This window comes from Marmota flaviventris, chromosome 7 (genome assembly GCF_047511675.1).
Source record: "Marmota flaviventris isolate mMarFla1 chromosome 7, mMarFla1.hap1, whole genome shotgun sequence".
NCBI lineage: Eukaryota > Metazoa > Chordata > Mammalia > Rodentia > Sciuridae > Marmota > Marmota flaviventris.
This window is the reverse complement of record NC_092504.1, coordinates 91,747,079-91,771,277: the sequence shown is the minus strand read 5'-3', so window position 1 is coordinate 91,771,277 and position 24,199 is coordinate 91,747,079. Positions and strand designations below refer to the sequence as shown.

The window sequence follows — 24,199 nt, the reverse complement described above, 5'->3', positions numbered from 1 at the left end:
CTTGCAGGGAGGAGTACTAAAGAATTGCAATAGATTTTAATGGACCTGTGAGAAGTCACATATTGCATATAATGTACATGGATATAAATCCCAAAATGCTAGGACTCTGAGCATCCTATTAGTCTCCAAATACTTTTAAGTCTCTAAGAAGCTAAAAAGAGATATACGTGTGTAGGGAGCAAACCTTGATGTACACAATGGCTCAGAAGGAACCTGGCCTTTGGAAGAAGACAGATTTGTGCTTTAATTATGACTGTGTCACCACTAGCTCTGGGCTTCTAACAAGTCTCTTGGATCAAAGAGGAGTACATTTACTTGGTTGGAATAGAAAACTGACCCAAAGGACTCAACCAAAAAGGTACTTAGTTTTCTCACATAGCAAGAAATCCATAACACCACAGTCCAGGACTGGCATAGTTGCTGTGGGGCTCCTTACATCTTTTTCCTTCAAAATCCTCAGTATATGGCTTTGAATTCATGGCATCAACATCCTACACCACTTCCCAGCACCACTTCCTGCAGGCAATGAGAAAAACCACCTTCGATTAAGCATTTTTTAATTTGGGGGAAATATCGCCCCTTCTCAATGACTTCTACCTATAATTAATTTCATTCACACATATTATTTCATTTCAAATGCCACCTTGTGAACGTACTTGGCCACCTTTAGCTATAAGAGATTTGAGAAAAGCTAGGTCAGTATTTATAACTGGGTGCACATTCTGTGAGTTTGAAAGAAGAGTTTGGAAGAATGGAGAAGCAATTAGCAATGGATTCGCATTCATTTGTTCCATATTTTGAATGAAGTCATCAAGACCTCCATGCACAAGGACATAAGATGCAAGGCACACCCCATCCAGAAAGTATGCTCCACAGGGGGAAGAATTCTTATTTGTGGTTGACTGCTATGTCACCAGCATCCAAAACATTGTCCTCCATTAATACTTACTGGATAAATGAAATGCAGAGATAAGAATAAGTGTGGACTACACTGGCCGGCACACAGAAGGCACTCAGCAGATCATTGTAGGTGCTGCTATTACTGAATCTGTCTGTGATCTTTGCCAGTATCATTTTCAGAGGCTGCTACCCATTACATAGCCATTAGCTGTAGCAGATATAAGAAGACTCAAAAGAGGTATTTACTAAGGTGAGATAAATAGATAATCATGGATTGTTCTAAGAATGGGGACTTCTTCGGTGTTAATAACCTCAAATATGGAAAAGTTATTTTATCTTTTCCTAATCCAGACAGCAAAAACTAACTTGCTCAGAGAGCCAATGTTATCTAAATGAATTAGTTATAAAACTTCCCACCTAGAATTAAATTATCTGGGAAGTCAACAAAGTTCAGGAAGAAAGCATGAGCTATCATCAAAATAATCAGCTATATTATTTTTTTCTCCACATTTTTTGTTGGAGCATTATAGTAGTACACACTGATGGGATTTGTTGTTATATTGTCATACATGCACACAATATAACAATATATTTTGGCCAATATCCCTCCCCAATACTTTCCCTCTCCATCGCCACCTCCCACTTCCAGGATCCCTTTCTTCTATTGATTTCCCTTTGATTTCATGAGATCCACCCCCCCCACACACACACCTTTCTTTTTCCATCTCTTGTTTCCACATAAGAGAGAAAACATGCGACCCTTGACCTTTGGACTTTGACTTATTTTGTTTACCATGATGGTCTCAAGTTCCATCCATTTCCCTGCAAATGATATAATTTTATTTTTCTTTATGGCTGAATACAACTTCATTGTATATATACCACATTTTCTTTATGCATTTATGTATTGATGGATACCTAGCCTGGTTTCATAGTTTGTCTATTGTGATTGTGCTATTATAACATGGGTATGCATCAATGACTTTAATTTTTTAGGATAAACATTGAGGGACAGTATAGCTAGGTCAGATGGTGATTCCATGCCTAGTCTTTTGAGGAACCTCCATACTGATTCCATAGTGGTTGTACTAATTTACAATCCCACCAGCAGTATAAAAATGTTTTTTTCTCCACATTCTCTCCAATATTTATTATTATTTGTATTCTTGATGACTGCCATGCTGACTTGTGTGAGATAAAAATCTCAGTATAGTTTTGATTTGCATTTTCCTAATTGCTAATGATGTTGAATATTTTTTTCATATATTTGCTGGGCATTTGTATTTCTTTGAGAAGTATCTGTTTAGTTCATTTGCCCATTTATTAATTGGGTTATTTCATTTTTTCAGTATAACATTTTTTGAGTTCTTTATATATTCTAGATATATATATTCTCTGTCAAAAGAGTAGCTAGCAAAAATTTTCTCCCATTCTGTTGGTTCTCTCTTCACATTCCTAATTGTTTCCTGAACATTCTTAAAAGTTAGTACTGGACTAATACTTAAAGTGCATCTATTCCATAGTTGAAACCAAAATAAGAGCTTGAATTGCCACAAATTATATCACTAACTCTGAAAATAGTTGGAAAGGAACCCAAGGATCTGGGTGCAGTGGCACATACCTATAATTGCAGAAGCTCTGGAAGCTGAGGCAAGAGGATTGCAAGTTCAAGGCCAGCCTTAGTAGCTTAGTGAGACCCTCAGCAACTTAGCAAGAACCTGTCTCAAAGTAAAAAAATAAAATAAAAATAAAAAAGAACTAGGGATGTAGCTCAGTGGTAAAATACCCCTGGGTTCAATCCCTAGTACCAAAAGAAAAAAAAATGGAGACTACAGATTTTTCCAAATACAGGCCAGAGCTCTTTCCACCCCATTAACTGTTTATCTCCATTGCTCTCTAATGTTCCCCAGTTTGACTCAGCTGCTAGACCACCTCCTATGTCCACATGGCCTGGGAGAATGCCACCTCAGCTGCAAAAAGGGCCCTTCACCTATGGCCTGGACACAGCAGTGGTCGTGGACCGTACCCGATCCCCCACCCTAGTTCCTTTGCTCCTGTTCATTTCTTTATGGTCTAGCTCCTCTCATTGGTCCCACTTCCTCCCCTCTTTACCTCTTAAAACCACTGCTCTGAGAATACAGGTAGCCCCTCCCCAGGGACCTCAGAATTGTCAAATCTGAAAAACTTTCAGCAAGCTATTCTTGATATTGGAAAAGAAATATTATGAGTCTCAGGAAATGTGTGACCTGAAGCCATAGCCACAGGTACGAGAATGCTGAAGTCTTGTTTTATCTTAAGAATTAACAGAACATTTCCAGTTTACTATGAAAATAATGTTTTTTTTCCCTTCAAATATCTTAATATAATTGTTACTCAAGGGATATACTTGTTTTAAGCCCATGGCTGCCCATCCCAGCTGCCACCTGCATTTGGTTAGAATTCTATAACCCCAACCAGGGTCTCTTGGGTATCCTCAGCAATCATCTTTATCCAGAGGCTAAATGAAACGAAAGGCGCAGGACTGTGGCTTCCTTAAGCAGCATTTACTTTTCCAATTTCCTCTCACTTCCTCTCCTCACTTTATCTTTTCCTGGAGAACAGAATCTGGCTAGGAAAGACAATGAGAAAGCATATCAATGTCCTGGCATTGGATGGGCTTATCTACTGCTTCACTTAGTCCCAGCATCTGGGATCCCTTCCAGGAAGGATAAGGAGACCGTGGGGAGCTCCTTGGAACCGTGGGCACCAGCTGCCACTAAAGCTCTTTGATTTGGTGATGACATGCCCCAGCTCTTTCATTCCGTTGTGTGTGTCACCCAGGGAAATGACAGCCAAAGGCCTGTCACGGAGATCTCCAAGTGAGCCTCACCTACCCTCTGTCCTGAGAGCCATCCCATCCCTCTCTCTGTGTTCTTAATGCTCTCTATTGACAAACAAGTTTTACTTAGAATCACAGATAACTTTCTTTTGGGATATATCTTGGAGCTATGATTTTTAACTAAAATTCTTTTTAACATCATTTTGGTTGGTTTTTAGAATTTTTTTTCTATTTCATTGTTAATACAAATAACTTTCTGTTTGAAACTTTTTATAAGTAGCAGTTTATGTCATATTTTTACAGAATTCTTGAATGAAATTTTATGACTAGTAAAGATGGGGCTTTTGACTAGTCAGAATTTGTCCCAAGAATATTTTCTTACTGAAGAAGAAAAAAACAGCATGTTGGATAGAATTAAATTCAGCTGGGACAAACATAAAACTGAAGCAAATCATTACTAGCATAATACAACATGTTTATCTCTCTATTTTGAACCCCTGAAGATGGGTGATCTGGAGTTGTATGGCGGCTCTGCTCCGCAAGGTCCTCTGGGAGCTAAGCTCCTTCCTACTCACAGCTCCACTCACCAAGGGAGTGGTCCTCATCTTCAAGGACAAGGTAGTCTCCAAGTTCCAGCAGCAGATGCAGGCAAGAATGAAGAAGGGGTCAAGGGTGAACTTGCTGACCCCTAAAACAAGTTCCTGGATACTGTCACAGGACACTTTCATTTATGTCCCATTGGTGGGCCTTAATTATTACATGGTCACATCAACTGCAAGGTAGGCTGGGGAAGCTAGTTTTTATTTTGGGCCAAGCAAAAATCCTATTGTTTTAGAAGAAACAGTACTGCTAGGGGAGACTAACATGATCCATCATCCACAAACTTAATCTCTGCTGTATTTCTCACTATGTTATACAGTCTTGTGTTACTTAACAATGGGGATACATTCTGAGAAATCACCTGGAGGTGATTTTGTTATTGTGTAAATATTGTAGAGTGAACTTGCAGAATCCAAGACATCACAGGGCCATATATTCTTAAGAAACCATTGACAGATATTCAGTTCTTAAAAAATTAATTAAAAAAATGAACTTCGACTAAGCTACAGTAAAAAAAAAAAAAAAAAAAAAAAGATATGCAATTCTTGTTGATTGACATGTCATTGTGGAACAGATGACTGTGAGTGGCTTTGCTGACACCAGTGCTGATTTTCCCTTCTTCTCTGTGGCTGTGCTTTCTCAGGCTTCCCTGAAGACTCTTCTTTTTCCAGACTTCACATTCATTACATTCACCAGCATTGGATCCTCAGACCCTCTTCCTTTCTCCCTCTATGGACTTTTCTGTAACACATCCAATTTGTGATTTCTATTACCTGAGATTTACAGAGCATATATATCCATATAGACCATATATCCAATTCTACATAGGACTTTCCCACTTGAATATACAATAAGCAACTCAAGCTTAGTACTTCTAAAATTAAACTCATCATCTTTCCACCAAGCTCCTCTCTTCTTGTCATATCACCTTTGTCTACCCATGTAGTCCTTGAAGCTAGAAGCCTGGGACATGTTTTGAGTTATCCTTCTCATCTATCAATGTCCATTTTCTCCCTCTTTTTTTCCAGTCTCCCTAATTTTGCTCTAATTATTATAATTAATGTCTTTTAAGTATTTGCATGTGCCAGCTACTGATTTAAATACATTACATATTTTTAACTCCTTTAATCATTAAGTAACCCTACTATTATTGTTGCTCCCACTTATGGATAAGGAAATTAAGGAACACAGAAGCAAAATAACTTTCCCAAATATCATACTGACAGGCAGAGGAGGAGACTCAGGCCCGGGAACCAAGATTCTGGGATCCCACAGTTAAAAGAAGATGCAAGGCTCTGTAGGAATATTGTCATCCTTTATCTGGTGTGGCAATAACCCCTCACCAGTCCCTAAGCCATTTACATAGGCCCTTTTTATATGCAGGTCAAACAAAGAAGGCACACTGCCAACAGGTTACATAAGAAAATGTTATGACCTTGAGTACGTATGTTAAATGAAAGTGTTAATGACCTTGACTACACACTAACCATAACAACTGATTCAGGACCTTGACTACATACTGAAAGCTTCAGTGAGGGAGCCTAAGCCATTTTTCTCCTGCCTCAACACGTACATTAAATAAATAGTAAAACCAGGATTTGAACCAAGGCAATGACTCTAGAGCTGTTTTTGTTTGTTTGCTCATATTTGTTGCTGTGGTGGTGGTGGTGGTTGGTGGTGAGTTTTGGCAGTGCTGGGGATCAAATCCAGGACCTCACACACATTGAGCACATGCTCTTCCACTGAGCTATACCCCCAATCTAGAGCACTCTACTGCTGTAACTTCCTATTTTCACTGTCACTGTTTATTTAATATTATGGAAAGTTTCTTGATTAGTTTTTCTTCTCTAGTCTCACTGACTCCTCTTCCAAATTTCATTTCTCTCGTGATATTACACCATAGAAATCTTTCTAAGATGCTATCTAATCATATTAGTCTGCTGCCTAAAATCAGTACTTCTCTGTCACCTTCAGGCTCAAGTTGCAACTCTTTAATGCTACACATGCTACTTCAGGATCTGCCACCTCTACAGCCTCTTCCGAAACTCTTCACAGAGTTGAGCCACCCAAGCCATATGGAGCCACCCAGCCATACCAGAGCACTCGAAGTTTCTGAACACACTTTCCCCCTCCTTCCACTCCTTGTTTTTGCACTCACTCATAACTCCTACCAAGGTCAGGTTGTTAGAAGAATAGCTCCACGATTCCCAAGGGTTGAATGGGTGCCCCTCTGGGTTTTCTGGCTCTATTATTGTCCTTTTCACACAGCATGGTAAAGGTAAATGTACTCTTCTCTCTCCTTTACTGGCCTGAATAACTTTCTTGAAGGAAGTGTGGGTTCTTTGTGTCTGGAGCACCACCATTGTGCTTGGTGCAAAATCATTACCCAGCAAATCATCAAATAAAGATGAACTAAAGAATGTGACTGCTTCCTTTTCTTTCATGATGTTTTCCTAAACAAAGCCTAAAACAAGGAGATCCCTTAAACATGCAGAGGAAATGTATCTTGGAGTGGTTCACAATAATGCAGAGGCCACATTGTCTGATATGGCACTTCTTAGAGATGGACAGGAGGGTCTGAAGGAAACAAAGGTGGTTTAAGAAAAAAAAAACATGCATATATTTACCTCAGGAAAGGGGGCAACTTACAATTCAAGAATAGTTATATTGGGATATAGAATATGTTCAATATTTTTGGTGGTTGTTTTTAAAGGCCATAACTAAGGAATTTTAAAAGGGTGCCTTTGCATGGGGTTGCTTTCTGGGAAAGTTGATGCAAAAAATTCTTGAGTCGCAAAATTCTTAAAAAGGAGAACACAGCAGTTGCTTGTATTTTATAGGATTCAGGTGCCTTTGTGACAGGCAGTCAGAAGTGAAATTACCTTCACTGTTCTTGGTTCAGTCTGTTCTCTGCTCCTAATCATCCCTTCAAACCCACACACATTAGACAGAGCAGTTGTCCTTCACCACTAAAGAAAGGCAGCTGAGACTTATGTTACCGTGGAAACAGAATCACTTTTTGCTGCAAGACACCTCGCTTCATCGGCACTATTATGAAGCAGAATACATTGGTAGGGCTGGGAGGAGAATCAAATATTCTGCCTGTCAGTGTTGTACTCGGCCTTTGGGCGAATAAATGACTTTCAATTAGAGCATTTAAATATCTTTCAACTTTGATAATTATTATTAGAGCCCCAACAGAATTTTACTTGGAAAAGAGTAAAGAAATGGATTCTGCTGTTAAGGGGAGAGTTAGAAATTCTTTTAAACTGGAACACATCTGTTAAAGAACATACGAGGGAGTTGGCAATTAAAGGTGTAATTGTTTGTAAAATGAGTGACTTTTTCTTTGTTTTCTGGCTTTCTGATTTGATCAAAGCATGGGTTTCTGAGTCTGTTTCTCTCTCTCTCTCTCTCTCTCTCTCTCTCTCTCCACACACACACACACACACACATTGTTACCTTGTCTGTAGTAAATATAACGTATTTGCAGCTTCATCTTGTCTTAGAATGTGTGTCCTGGGATCCTTTGCTCTTGACTGGCCACAGAGCCTCCATCCCAGTCTGTCACTCATTCCTATTTGGGGCCTGAATTTCCTCCCCAGCCAATATCTCCACTATCATCTCTTCATCTTGTGCCCAACCCTACATTCATTTGCTGTCCTATTTTATTTTTATCTTTTTGTTAACTGCTTTATTTCTTATTGCTTGTGTTGCTGTCTTTTAAAGGCAAATCTATAAGACCTACTCTGGTAGAAGAATCAACTCAGTAAAATCCCACAAACAAACAAGAATCCCTCACCCCTTGAGCTCCCAAGATGCTTGCAGTCATTGAATTGTCTTTATAAGCCACACAAAGCATAATGAAAACAGACACTCAGGATCTTCTCTCTCTCTCTCTCTCTCTCTCTCACACACACACACACACACACACAAACAACATACACACATACACAATGAGAGTTGAACTATAATCACACACAAAAAAATCCCATATAATTAAAAGGAAAAAAAAACTTTTATTAGATAGATACAAATTAGAAAGGAATGTGATACTTTAAGGTACTAGTGTTTTAATTCTAGAGATAGTGAGCAGCCTTAAGAGACAAGTGACAATTATTGAGTAACTAGTCCGTGGCAGCCATATTTCACATGCATCATCCCATTTATTTCTCAAATTAATATCAACAGTGCTATAAATACTTTTATTTCCATCCTACAAACATTATAAAGGAACAGAGGTTTAAACATTTTTTAAAAGTTATCCCCAAAGTCACCACAGGCACCCTGAATTCTGAATCTAAATATGTCACTGTTTCCAACTGCATCACTCATACAATGTCCAGCAAAGTTCTGACAGATGAGAAGCTAAGACCCAAGGAAAAATTAAAACAATGACCTATAATCCTGGCTAACAGGACGTTTGGAAAATAATGCATTTGTTACTAACTCAGATTTGTTCATCCTTAATTAATATGAATAAATAACCTCTTCTTTCTTTGTGCATGTAGGGAATGAAGCAGTTAATGTGTGCAAAACATTTTTTAGATACTAAAGAAACTTCTATTTCTCTAGGAAGAATGACTTTTTTCTGTTACTGTAATAGGCCCAGATAAATAGGTCCACATCACTGTCAATCAACTCAGCCTCCAAATCATCATCAATCTCAAATATGCAATGTTTTTGAGAGCAGATCCTGTCGCATATTTCTTTTGTATTTCCCAAATCATCTCACACAGTGCTGGTTGGGTAGTGGATGCATACCACTCATCTTTAAGTGATGGAGTGGGTAATTAAATCAAACTATTGTCCAATATCTACTTGAAGTACCATTTATAGAGCCAATTTTATGGTAATATAAAAGAGAATTCATTAAATGTCTGGACACAATTAGCCCAAGTTGCTTCATGAAGATACATTATAACCTTGGCTCATAGTATAATTCAATTGATTTTTTTTTTAAAGCCAGCCTCATCAACTTGATGAAACCATAAGTAACTTAGTGAGACCCTGTCTCAAAATAAAAAGGGCTGGGGATGTGGCTCAGTGGTTCAGCATCCCTGATACCAAAACCAAAACCAAACCAAACAGAAACCCTGATGAAATAGGTGAGGCATGCAAATGAAATGTACTTAGAGGTAAACACATATTTTTGAATATTTTCTTTAAAACACGGCAAGAGATATTGAACTTAAATGGATGGTACCCAACTCAAAAAGTTAGAAAAATAACAGTGATTTTGAGGTTAGTCAAATAGAAATCAATGACAAGGAGAATGCACGATAAAGAAAACTCATGAGAATAGCCATGACAATTTGGAAAAACAGCAAGGCTGGGAGATTGGATCTGCCATATATCAGAACTTACTTATGGAGACAGTGAAATTTTTTATATTTATGTTTTAGTTATAGTTGGACACAATGTATTTATCTTTATGTGGTGCTGAGGATTGAACTCAGGGCCTCGCACGTGCTAGGCGAGACCTCTACGGCTAAGCCACAACCTCAGCCTGAGACAGTAAAATTAATACTGGTATTCAGTGTTTTTTTTTTTTTTTTGTCTTTTTTTTTAAAGGAATAATAACCTAATTTTATTATCACATATAAGGAAATGTTTTATTTCTCTTGCTTGCCTTTCAGAGAAACTCAGGAAATGTTAGTGTAATACATTTTGAAAAATCACTTACCTACTAGCTGAAATGTCACCTCTTATACCTCTAGTAAATGTACAAAACTACTCCATTTTAAGCATTTATCCCATACGAACTATACTTTGAACTTTACATGCACTGCATCCCTCAATATTTATAACAACTATAAAATTGAATCTATTATGGCTACCATTTTATATATGAAGAAACTCATTAAGAGAGTTTACATATTCAGAGAGTCACAAAATCTGTAGCACAACCTGATTCAAACTTATACAGAATAACTCTAAATTGATCTGTTCTTAACTCCATGCTATTAACCATGATGCTACATGCCTACCTGGTGTGTAGTCACCTTTTAGAAAACCAGATTTCTTTTGCTGTCTATCTCTGTAAAATTCTTCATCCTTCTCTTTATAAGAGGAAGGAAGTTAAAAAAGGAAGAAGGAGGGAAGGAAAAGAGGAAGGAAGAGAAAAATATCACTCAATGTCTAAGACCCCACTCATCTTTAAGTGATGGAGTGGGACCCATCAACTTTTTTACACTAGTCAACATTTTTGAATAATAGACTATGAAGTGCCATTTTGGTCTGACTTGATGTCATTTTGTTTTTGCTTTGCATTTATCAGGAGAGGTATTCTTGCAGATTAAGGAGCCGCTGGAAGATATATATAAAATCTACTGTTATCACCATGATGAAGCGCATAGTGTGCTGGAGTCCTATGAAAAGGAGGAAGAGCTGAAGCAACATTTGAGCCACTGTATCCAGTCCTTAAAGTAAGCCCTTTTCAAATGGTGATTCCCATCTTCTCTTCATTGCCTAGTAGGGGACATTTTTAAATGGATGTAGATAAAAGATCTCACATAAATTCTGTGTTTTAGGAGGCTTGCTGGGCACTCTGCTTTGTATTTCCTTTATGAAAAGCTGACATGCTAGAAGCCTGGATTGACTTTTTTTCTCCCTCTGAGAGACTGACTAAAAATAACATGGGAAAAGATTCAGGGCTCTGTAGAGATAGAAAAATGCAATATCAAAAAATAAAATATGGAAGAAAAGCCCTTTCTTAAAGCTATTGCAATGTGTCTGCTCCTTCAGAGTTCAAGGAATATGTGAGACAACATGTAGCCCCATGACCCCTGAAGCACATGGGTTCTTAGGTTAGTGGAATGCCCTAGACTCCCTGAATGGCCCTCCTCCTTCTCCCAATTCATTTTTGTGAAAGCATGGAGATTGTGAAGATAAGTCACGCTGTCCTAAAATTAGTTTCAGGACATTTAGTCAAGCCTTCCTTCCTCATCATTAAAATGTTGTTGGGGGTCCTAATAATATTATTTTTTTTTTCTAGAAGAAACAATCTGAAAAATATAAGCAAGTGGGGCTAGAGTTGTAGCTCAGTGGTTGAGTACTTGCCTTGCAAGTGTGAGGCATTGAGTTCAATCCTAGCACCACATTAAAAAAAATAAAATAAAAGCATTGAGTCCATACACACCTAAAAAAATAATTTAAAAAATAAGCAAGTATGAATAAGTATTTTTTTAAAGTCTTAGCTATTTCACCATCAATTAATAAGTACCGTTTACATTTTCTTCTGATTTTTATATGCATAAATATGAGCCTATATTTGGGTTGATCCTTTCAGAAGAAATTGGCAACTGTCTATTCATAGTTTCCGACCATATGAAGCTTAAGACTGAAATTATTCTCTTGGTCCACAATCTTACCCAGAATTCTCTTGTGATTTTTCATTTTTAAGGATTACCCACTGTTGGATGACCATGATTTGTCTAGGGATTAACCAACCAGAGAGAGCTGATTAAAAACCATTGTATACCAATCTGACTCCAGCACATCTCCCTTGGTATTTTGTTGTGTGGGGTGGGAAGAGGAAGAGGGGTCCTAATGTACTATAGAAAGTTTATAGCAGCATTACAGTGAAATGAGACTATTGTAGAGGAAGTCTTTCCAAGATAGGAACAGATCTGAAAGTGGGTTTAACTAGAGCCCAGTGAATTTAAATAATAAACAAACAAATAAATAAATGCAATCTCAATTTTATTGCCCTCTACTGGCCAGTAATAAATTGCCATTCTTTAGTCTCTGCCCATCTATCTTTCCTCATATCCCCCCACCCCCAGACGGTGAAAAAGAATATATTCAAGTCACTAAATTGTGAAAATTTATTTGGTGCTTATGCTGTGGCAAGGATAGGTCTGGCTGTCAAAAAACAAAAATAAATAAGACTTTATGTTCTACCCACAAGAAACTCAATATGATCAGACAATTCTTAAATAAAATGTTGTAACTAATTCTATTTTCACTTTAGTTCAGTGTTAGTATATCAATCCATAAAAGCACTAAAGTTTGAAGTTGCATTCATTTTAATAAATTTACATATAAAGATCAAAGTCTTCTAAAGTTATAGGTGCTTTTTCCTCAGGAAAAATAATGATGTTCTGGATATGAATGGACCCCTTCTTTAGCTTAAACAAATGGAAAGATCTGATCCAATAAATGTCTATCTTGAACCATTTTCCTTCTTCTGTTTCTAGAATTAGAAGAGAGAAATCTCTTAGCAAATGAAAAGCTAGCTCCTTGTATCATCATGGTAAATCCAATCCTGGAGATGGAGGTTCTCATCTGGAGATATGGTTAATCTACGTTAGCCATGTTACTTCTGACTGCTCACAGGAAGTAGAGCTGTTTTTAGGAGGATGAACAATAATTTATTGTTCATTAAATGTTTGACTTCTAAGAGAAAGCAATAATCCCTGCCCAGGTATCCACAAGGTCATATAGCAGCTCAATGTCATGCCCCTAAAAAGCAGTTCAAGGCAGAGGTAATTTTGAAAACTCCTATGCCAATGATTGAAAATAGCTTCCAGACCCAATGACTTATTTGGTCTTTTTCTGAAATCTTTGAGTTATTGTCGATTTCTATCTTCATGCCCCAAATTTTGTGTATTCAGAACCATTCTGGTTTGAAGGAATAATTTCAGTCCCTGGAAGGTGTTAAGGTTTAGAAAGCAAAAAAATCCAAAGGAAGCAATATTGGCAGAACTATTTCTTAAAGGAAATAAAATCAAAATAAAATAGTTTAAGTTAGAGCTATTTTCCAAAAAGTTGCCTTTCCATGAAAATAAAGTTAATGATGAATTGTGCTGGTCTGCCTGAAGGCTAAGAGCAGTAGAATTATTGACATTACTATAATACTGACCTCAATTGAGCTAAGCCTTAAATTCTGAGAAACAGGTTTTCAAACAGGTTTATAGGCCAAAGAGAGTCTGGAACACCCTGAGGGCTTGGTTTCCCTTGCCAAGTAATCAGTCAAAGCTATTACTGTCACTCTGTCTTTTCCTAGTGGCTAAATAACAGAACCCAAGTGCATTTGCCATTTCTAATGAATATTAGGTGCAGCCTCTATTTCCCACCATGAAAAGGAATATTTGGAAAAACTTGGTTTGAAGCAATATCCACAAGAGAGATAGCTTCATGCTTCAGAAACTAAAGTGGATTTTAAAGCAACTTAGGTTGCACTTTAACCAAAATTAAAATGTGTTTATTGAAGGCCTAATAAATATTTATTAAGAACACTAGATAATGTTGAAAATATTTTATTTTTAAACGCATAAGCATAGTTCTTGCCTCCCAGGAACACAAACTCTAGTTGGGGAGAAACACAAAACCTCTGGGAAGTTTAATAACAACGCAAGAGTTACTTTAAGTAACGTACCAAAAGCTCTCACAGGGGGTGCAGTTCATGACTAATTTCCAAAAGGATGGCAGAGATATTGCCTGCTTCTGTAATGGATTCAAGCTCATAACCTTTGGTTATTCTTTGAAGTCCATTGTCATTCAAAAGGGAAAATAATATTAGTATCCAGAAAATAATTTTTAATCTTTTTGAAATGTGAGGGTAACATTTCTTGTGTCTGAGTTCCTCTGCACTAGATCCACTGGGAATCTATTTTAAAGGTGCAGTTTCCTATGCTTCCCCCACCCCAGCCCAAACAAATAGGATTGCTGGGGGCCCATCCAGGGTCTGTATCTTTAATGAGCACCCTCAGGTAGTTTTTGGCACACACACAAGAGCTACTTTAAAGAGATAAATCAGGCCCCCAGTGCTCACTGGCTGCTTTTCCTGAAGCAGATGAGTGTGTTTTTCATCTTTATAGATGCAATCTAAGCAAAATCTTTGGAATTTGGAGACCTTTAGAAAGACTTTAAAACTATTCAGAAGTACAGTGTACATCTGTATCTGCAGCGTACAAATCAGAAATTTGCAAGTTTTTATTTACTCAAAGTGTTCACAGAGTGGCATTAATGATCCCTAAGATTGTGTGCAACACTGGGTTAATACAGGCTCTAAAGGTCTGGAAGTTGTTTGCTAAAGATCTGATTACTTAGACTCTTTGAGGTTATTTAAGGTTTTTGATTTGTATGAGGAAAGTGAAAATAGATTAACTATAAATGCAAGCAGAGCCTGTCTGCTGCCGCCTTTTTCTGTTTTTCCAGATATAAACACTATTAATACTCCTTTTGCATTTGAGAGACCCCACAGATCTGTTTATTTGTAATAGAAAAAGAAAGAAATGACAAACTTTTAGTATCTGGATACTTCGCTCGTGTTACTCCTGTAGCTTCTCCATTCAGAGAAGAAGGTAAAAGCTCATGTGATACAAAATCTAAAGGAATGCATTTCAATATATTCACCACATTGTATGCTTTTGGAATGTTCCAAGTTAAAAAAAAATAAAAGCACGTTTGGAAATTCTTTCAGTTTCTTGTTATATGGCATCAAGTTTAAAACAAGACTATAATCCTCAAGGAATTTTCACATAAAAACTTTCTTGAGTCAAGTTACACCAAGCCTATGAGGGAGCAGGTACAGGGATAGGGATATTAAATTACTTTGTCCCATCAAAGGATAATTGGACATTATTTAAGTTCTTCCATCCTGAATTGTCCTTGGCTGGGATTAACTTTCGCAGATTTTCACCTCAAGTAAGATAGTTTAAAATGATGAGTAAGTAAAAAGGAGATGTTATAATGCGATGGCCCTGCCCTATAGACTGTGGGTTCCCCTACTGGGAAAATTTATCAGGATTCTTTTTATCAACTGTTATACTACATTAAAAACAATTTTTAATTTGTGTTAAAATATTTAGGTTAATTGGTTGAAACAGATGAAGATATTGAAAAACAGAGGCTATGTTGGTCAATGTATGAACATAGGTTATTATATAATTTCTTGATAGCCAGATGTGGTTTTCAGAGAAAAAATTCCTATCTACTTTGCTGACTAATTAATTTGACAAATCTTTTGAGCTCTTACCAAATGCCATCACTTTTTAGGATTGGGTTCACAGCAGTGAACAAATCAAGCATAAATTCATGCATAGGGTTGAGGGAGGGGATAGATAATAAATAAGAGAGTTACATAGTATATGAAAAAGTAACAACTATTGGGAAGAAAAAAAGAAAGCTAGGAATGGTGATAAGGAGCACAGTGTGAGACAGGATGCACTTTCTTAAAGGTTGATGAAGAAAAGCTTCATGGAGAAGGGACAGTTGAGCAAAGACCTGAAAGAGATAAAGGAGTAAGTGAAAGTTGCTCCCCAGAGGGAGAGCAACCTAGGCAGAAGGGACAAGGCGCACAGACCTGGAGTCACACACCTGGCAGACTTTAGAAGAATCAAGGAGCCTGTGTGGCTGTCAGAGACTGGGGGAAGAGGTGAATACTAGACAAGGGTAGAGAGGAGATGGAAGGAGAGGCAGACCATGTATTGCTTTTCCCTTGGAGGACTTCAGTTTTTCTTGAGCAAAATGGAAACTACAGAATCTAGTTTAGTGAAGGCTTTTTGAGAATTATTCATTAAATAAGCGAATTATTCAGAATCTGCATAAAACTAGATATGGAGGGATAGTAAAGATGACTTGATAGTGATTTGGAAGTTAGTTACACATTTCCTTAGTAATCTTGCAGTCTTGGATTCTCGCATCACTTTACGAGATCATATTTTCATAATGTAAACAAAAATTTACATTTAAATCCATTTTTGAATGATCAAAATTTACTGTATCTGAATCAACAGTTTTAAATTTTAAACAAAGTGTGAAGCATATGGCAAATATAAAAAAAATAAAACTTTAGGGACCTAATTACCAAACAAGGGGATTAATTTCATAGGTCATTCATGAAAATTACTTAGTACTTTATTTTACATAATAAAATTTTAAAGGTTTTGTAATGTTTGACTTATACCTCAAATATATGGATTCACATGACTCTACTTTTCTCTCTTTCTTACAGGAAAATATATGTGCAAGAGTAAGTACTTTTTTTTAATCAACACTTTGTAATTATGCATATTTATGGTGTATAGTTTGATGTTTTCATACATGTATAGATTGTGTATACACGTATACAGGGCAGTTAGAAGCAATGGTTATGCTAAGAACATTTTTTAAAGTAACAGAAATCAAATATAAGAGTCATGGGGAAAAGCTACTGAATATTTCTATCCAAATCAAAATTTTAGTTTTTTTTTATTATATTTTTTATTGGTTGTTCAAAACATTACAAAGCTCATGATATATCATCTTTCATACATTTGACTCAATTGGGTTATAAACTCCCATTTTTACCCCAAATACAAATTGCAGAATCACATTGGTTACACACTCACATTTTTACATAATGGCATATTAGTGACTGTTGTATTCTGCTACCTTTCCTTTCCCCTACTATCCCCCTCCCCTCCCCTCCCATCATCCCTCTCTACCTCATCTGCTGTTGTTCAATTCTCTCCTATGTTTTCCCCCCGTTTGCCCTCACATCCTCTTCTATGTAATTTTGTGTAACATTGAGGGTCTCCTACCATTTCCATATGCTTTCCCTTCTCTCTCCCTTTCTCTCCCCCCACTCGTCTTTGTTTAATGTTAATCTTTTCCTCATGCTCTTCCTCCCTGTTCTGTTCTTAGTTGCTCTCTTTATATCAAAGAAGACATTTGGCATTTGTTTTTTAAGGATTGGCTAGCTTCACTTAGCATAATCTGCTCTAATGCCATCCATTTCCCTGCAAATTCTATGATTTTGTCATTTTTTATTGCTGCGTAGTACTCCATTGTGTATAGATGCCACATTTTTTTTATCCATTCATCTATTGAAGGGCATCTAGGTTGGTTCCACAGTCTAGCTATTGTGAATTGTGCCGCTATGATCATTGATGTGGCAGTATCCCTATAGTACGCTCTTTTAAGATCCTCAGGGAATAGTCCGAGGAGGGCGATAGCTGGGTCAAATGGTGGATCCATTCCCAGCTTTCCCAGGTATCTCCATACTGCTTTCCGAATTGGCAGCACCAATTTGCAGTCCCACCAGCAGTGTACAAGTGTACCCTTTTCCCCACATCCTCGCCAACACTTATTGTTGTTTGACTTCATAATGGCTGCCAATCTTACAAGAGTGAGATGGTATCTTAGGGTGGTTTTGATTTACATTTCTCTGACTGCTAGAGATGGTGAGCATTTTTTCATGTACTTGTTGATTGATTCTATGTCCTCCTCTGTGAAGTGTCTGTTCAAGTCCTTGGCCCATTTGTTGATTGGGTTATTTGTTATCTTATTGTTTAATTTTTTGAGTTCTTTGTATATTCTGGATATTAGGGCTCTATATGAAGTGTGAGGGGTAAAAATTTGTTCCCAGGATGTAGGCTCTCTATTCACCTCTCTTATTGTTTCTCTTGCTGAGAAAAAACTTCTTAGTTTAAGTAAGTCCCATTTATTTATTCTTGTTATTAACTCTTGGGCTATGGGCGTCCTATTAAGGAATTTGGAACCCAACCCCACAGTATGTAGATCATAGCCAATTTTTTCTTCTATCAGACGCAGTGTCTCTGATTTGATATCTAGCTCCTTGATCCATTTTGAGTTAACTTTTGTGCATGGCGAGAGAAAGGGATTCAGTTTCATTTTGTTGCATATGGATTTCCAATTTTCCCAGCACTATTTGTTGAAGATGCTATCCTTCCTCCATTGCATGCTTTTAGTCCCTTTATCAAATATAAGATAGTTGTAATTTTGTGGATTGGTTTCTGTGTCCTCTATTCTGTACCATTGGTCCACCTGACTGTTTTGGTACCATACTATGCTGTTTTTGTTACTATTGCTTTGTAGTACAGTTTGAACTCTGGTATCGCTATACCTCCAGATTCACACTTCCTGCTTAGAATTGCTTTTGCTATTCTGGGTCTTTTGTTTTTCCATATGAATTTCATGATTGCTTTATCTATTTCTATAAGAAATGCCATTGGGATTTTAATTGGCATCGCATTGAACCTGTAAAGAACTTTGGGTAATATCGCCATTTTGATGATGTTAGTTCTGCCTATCCATGAATAGGGTACATTTTTCCATCTTCTAAGATCTTCTTCTATCTCTCTATTTAGGATTCTGTAGTTTTCATTGTATAAATCTTTCACCTCTTTTGTTAGGTTGATTCCCAAGTATTTTATTTTCTTTGAGGATATTGTGAATGGAGTGGTTTTCCTCATTTCCATTTCAGAAGTTTTGTTGCTGATATACAGGAATGCCTTTGATTTATGTGTGTTGATTTTATATCCTGCCACTTTGCTGAATTCATTTATTAACTCTAGCAGTTTCTTTGTAGACCCTTTGGGGTCTGTTAAATATATTATCATGTCATCCGCAAATGGCGATAATTTAAGCTCTTCTTTTCCTATTTTTATGCCTTTAATTTCTTTTGTCTGTCTAATTACTCCGGCTAGTATTTCAAGAACTAAATTGAATAGAAGTGGTGATAGAGGGCATCCCTGTCTTGTTCCAGATTTTAGAGGGAATGCCTTCAGTTTTTCTCCATTTAGGATGATGCTAGCCTGAGGTTTAGCATATATAGCTTTTACAATGCTGAGGTAAGTTCCTGTTATCCCTAGTTTTTCTAGTGTTTTGAACATAAAGGGATGCTGTACTTTGTCAAATGCTTTTTCTGCATCTATCGAGATGATCATATGGTTCTTGTCTTTAAGTCTATTGATGTGGTGAATAGTATTTATTGATTTCCGTATATTGAACCAGCCTTGCATCCCAGGGATGAATCCTACTTGATCATGGTGCACAATTTTTTTGATATGCTTTTGTATTCGATTCGCCAGAATTTTATTGAGGATTTTTGCATCTAGGTTCATTAGAGATATTGGTCTGTAGTTTTCTTTCTTTGAAGTGTCTTTGTCTGGTTTCGGGATCAGGGTGATGTTGGCCTCATAGAATGAATTTGGGAGAGCTCTTTCTTTTTCTATTTCTTGAAATAGCTTGAAAAGTATTGGTATTAATTCTTCTTTGAAGGTTTTGTAAAACTCCGCTGTATACCCATCCGGTCCAGGGCTTTTTTTGGTTGGTAGTCTGTTGATGGCTTCTTCAATTTCTTCCTTTGTTATTGGTCTGTTTAAATTGTGTGTGTCTTCCTGACTCAATCTGGGCAGATCATATGACTTAAGAAATTTATCGATATCTTCACTATCTTCTATTTTATTGGAATATAGGGTTTCAAAATACTTTCTAATTATCTTCTGTATTTCTGTAGTGTCTGTTGTGATATTGCCTTTTTCATCCCGTATGTTAGTAATTTGAGTTCTCTCTCTTCTTCTCTTCGTTAGCATGGCTAAGGGCCTGTCGATCTTATTTATTTTTTCAAAGAACCAACTTTTAGTTTTTTCAATGTTTTTTTTTTGTTTCAATTTCGTTGATTTCTGCTCTAATTTTAATTATTTCTTGTCTTCTACTACATTTGCTGTTATTTTGCTCTTCCTTTTCTAGGTTTTTGAGGTGTAGTGTGAGTTCATTTATTTGTTGGTTTTTTCTTTTTTTGAGGAAAGAACTCCAAGAAATGAATTTCCCTCTTAAAACTGCTTTCATTGTGTCCCATAGATTCTGGTATGTTGTGTCTGTATTGTCATTTGTCTCTATGAATTTTTTTATCTCCTCCTTTATGTCTTCTGTAACCCATTGATCATTCAGTAACATATTGTTCATTTTCCATGTGATGCAGGATTTTTCCTTCCTTCTTTTATCATTGATTTCCAGTTTCATTCCATTATGATCAGATATGGTGCATGGTATTATCTCCACGCCTTTGTATTTACTAAGAGTTGCCCTATGGCATAATATATGGTCTATCTTTGAGTAGGATCCATGTGCTGCTGAGAAGAACGTGTATCCACTTGATGATGGTTGATATATTCTATATATGTCGGTTAAGTCTAGGTTATTGATTGTGCTATTGAGTTCAATAGTTTCTTTATTCAGCTTTTGTCTAGAGGATCTGTTGGATTTTTTTTTTTTTTTTTGATCCATTCTACTAGCCTGTGTCTCTTAATTGGTGAGTTTAAGCCATTAACATTTAGGGTTATTATTGAGATATGGGTTGTTCTTCCAGCCATATTTGTTTATTTCTGTTACTAAACATGGTTTGTTTTCCTCTTTGATTATTCCCCCCCCCCCTTTACTGTCCTACCTCCCACTGTTGGTTTTCATTGTTATTTTCCATTTCCTCTTCCTGTAATGTTTTGCCAAGGATGTTTTGAAGAGATGGTTTTCTAGCTGCAAATTCTTTTAACTTTTGTTTATCGTGGAAGGTTTTAATTTCATATTCCATCCTGAAGCTTAATTTCGCTGGATACACAATTCTTGGTTGGAACCCATTTTCTTTCAGCGTTTGAAATATATTGTTCCAGGATCTTCTAGCTTTCAGAGTCTGTGTTGAAAGATCAGCTGTTATCCTGATTGGTTTACCCCTAAATGTAATCTGCTTCCTTTCTCTTGAAGCTTTAAGAGTTCTCTCCTTATTCTGTATGTTGGGCATCTTCATTATAATGTGTCTAGGTGTGGATCTCTTATGATTTTGCACGTTCGGCGTCTTGTAGGCTTCTAGGATTTGGGATTCTGTCTCATTCTTCAAGTCTGGGAAGTTTTCTCGGATTATTTCATTGAACATATTGCTCATTCCTTTGGTTTGGACCTCTATACCTTCCTGTATCCCAATGACTCTTAAGTTTGGTCTCTTTATGTTATCCCAAATTTCTTGGATGTTCTGCTCATGGTTTCTTAACAGTCTCACTGAGCTGTCTATGTTCTTTTCAAGTTGAAATACTTTGTCTTCATTGTCTGATGTTCTATCTTCTAAGTGTTCTACTCTGCTGGTAGTATTCTCATTTGAGTTTTTAAGTTGGTTTATTGCTTCGTGCATTTCTAGGATTTCTGTTTGTTTGTTTTTTATAACCTCTATCTCCCTGTATAGTTGATCCTTTGCTTCTTGGATTTGTTTATGTAACTCATTGTCGAAGTGATCTTTCATTGTCTGATTTTGCTGTCTAATGTCTTCCTTGAGACTCCAGATCATCTGAAGCATGTAAATCCTGAATTCTTTCTCTCACATTCTATCTGCTGCAGCTATTACCTCTTCTAAGGTTGAGTTGACCTGCATTGCTTGTGGTCCTTTCTTTCCTTGTCTTTTCATACTGCTCGCGTTTCTTTCTGCTTGGTGAAACTGTTGTGTTATTGAATTTTCCCCCTATATATTTATATTGCTCTTGTATAGTTGCAAAGTCTACCTTGCAGGGGCGGACGGTGGCTGTGCTCCTCCTCCAATTGGGGTGATCTGTCTATCATGCCAGCGGGCCACTGGGCCCCTTCTCCAGGTCACGTGGTCTGCCTACCTTGCGGGCAATGGCTGGGCCCCTCCTCCAATAGGGATGATCTGTCTGCCACGCTGGCAGGCCGCTGGGCCTGTTCTCCAGATTGGAGGTCTGCCTACCTTGCAGGCGCAGGCGGCGGCTGTGCCCCTCCTCCAATTGGGGTGATCTTTCAACTAGGCTGGCATGCCACCGGGCCCCTTCTCCGGGACGTGTGGTCTGCCTACCTTGTGGGCGGCAGCTGGGACCTTCCTCCAATTGGGGCGATGTGTCTACCATGCCGGCAGGCCGCTGGGCCTGCTCTGCTGGAGGGTCGCAGGTCTGCCTACCTTGAAGGCGCGGGTGGTGGCTCTGCTCCGCCGCTCCTCCAATTGGGGCGTAGTGTCTACCACGCCACGGGCCACTGGGCCTGCTCCGCCGGTCGGTCGCAGGTCTGCCCACCTTGCAGACGCGGGCGGCGGCTCTGCTCTGCACCTCCTCCAATTGGGGCGATGTGTCTACCACGCCAGCAAGCCGCTGGGCCTGCTCCTTATGCATTATAGTAAAATACTGAGTTTCTTTTATTTTGGACTCTTGTATGATTTAGAGAGAAAAAAGCCTATACTCATATGGCATAGGCATGAAATGTTACAATGAAATAATTGGCTAATAGGATAATATAGAAGTCATTTTATAAAAACGACCTAACTCTGGAAGAGTTATACTTTCCTAGAAGAAATATATGTCTCTAACCTGTTAAAGACTGAAACAATAATAGTGATATAAATTTCCATTCAAATTTACCAAGACTTTAAAAAGCACATGTTGTGTCACTATAGTCGTGGACTCTCTGAGAGTCTTCATCTGGTTTGCTTGTCAGTGTAAGAGTGTGTGTGTGGGGGGGAGGGGGGGTGTTTAAAAGAGACAGAATTTTAAACTTCTAAGTGTTACATTAAATACAAAATTTACAAAATGGAAATTATATCAATTTAAGACATAAATATCTGTCATTCAAAGTAGATTGCAAAGCAATCCTGAAGTCAGAATTCCAGAAATGAGTGGAGGAATCAGGCCCTTAGGCCAAGCTGTTGATCTGTCTCACCCAAGTGAGGAAGCTGATCTTTTCAGGTGTCAAACAGGCACCCATTTATAAGTCTTTTCTTTTATAAAGAAAATATATGTTTTAGGATAATTCAATATTTGTTTTATGTTTTCAATTCTTAGGTTATTTGAATTTGCATATGGGCAAGATTATTTTGGTTCTTTCACACATCAGAAGGCTCCAGGGCTTCCCTTAATGATAAACGATGGGGATTAGGGCAGGGCAGCTGCCTCATTATAAAGCCTGTGTCCTTGTCATTGTGCCAAAGACTGGAGCTTCAACATAGCTGGATATTAGAGAAGAATTTCATGTGCCCAAAATTCAATTAAGGTTTCTTTTCCTACAACTTAGATCTTTATAACCAACAGACATAGTTAGAGAGGAGAGTCAGAAAGGGAGATTTGAAGCAGGAAAGGAAAATATTCTTCCTGGTGCCGTTAGCATGCCCAGGCTCCCACACACAGAATACTTAAAACAGTGCATTGTATTGAAACCCTTGCTTAAAAAACTGCCAAGGTTTCGCAGCAATCCTGCTGTGTAGGAGTTAGCCCAGTTGGTTATGCCCCCTCTAGCCTATTCTATACATCTTTAGAGAAGAGCAATCCCAGCATGTGGCTGGCTGGAAATCAAAGTCAAGTTCGCCTCAAGTTATTTCCTCCTGTTCTCCTCACTAGGGTCATGAAGCACACATGCTGCTACAGGAAAGGGTAAAAGGCAATGTCAAGTGCTGTGTAATTGTTGGGCTCCTTCGTGGCGAAGGCCAGGCATGCTGCAGTCGGAGTTCACTGGAAAGATGTGGGCTTTTTAATGGCATCCAAAAAACACCTTACACATGCCAAGAGAAAACTGTCTGTTTTTTTCCTACAATCTGCATTTCAAAAAAATAATTATATTTCTAAACTGTTTACTTTGAATTATAATCTTACATAAACATCAAAGACATCATTAAACTGACAAGAATTGTAGAATCCTCCATAAAGAAAGCATCTGATCCAGGTCCCACATTCTAAAACAAGAAAGAAAATTGAGATACGGTGCTTTGTTATTTCCATGTTTTTCTCTTTTCTATTTGTTTCTTGTCTGCCCCTTTCTATATAGGTTCCCATCTTTGGCTCTCACAGTTCCTAACAATCTCAAAATGATATAGGTTATTTTCTCTTTTTATTTTTAAAATTCTTGGAGCAATATTGTAAAATAAATAAAATACAAGTGAGTACAGTGATGATAATGGGTAGTCATGTTCCAGAGATGATCACTGTAACACTGCAATGTCTATCACGTCACTACAGCTTTTTCTTTACACACACACACACACACACACACATAGTAAAATAGGATCATTTTTTTATTTCCTGCATATCAGCCTGCTACTTTATCCATAAATTCATTATGGGCATCTTTCCATGTCAGTAAATACAAATTAATATTTTTATAACTGTATAA

The 24,199-nt window shown here is 37.6% G+C and overlaps 1 protein-coding gene across 1 annotated transcript in view; it reads left to right on the top strand.

Annotated features, from left to right (window-relative positions):
• The window catches only part of Arhgef38 (Rho guanine nucleotide exchange factor 38), a 128,749-nt gene that overhangs the window by 67,488 nt on the left and 37,062 nt on the right, over positions 1-24,199 (top strand). Inside the window, exons 4-5 of the mRNA XM_027935539.2 lie at positions 10,599-10,746; positions 16,281-16,298. Coding sequence (XP_027791340.2) covers positions 10,599-10,746; positions 16,281-16,298 — 166 coding nt within the window. The remainder of the gene's footprint in view (positions 1-10,598; positions 10,747-16,280; positions 16,299-24,199) is intronic.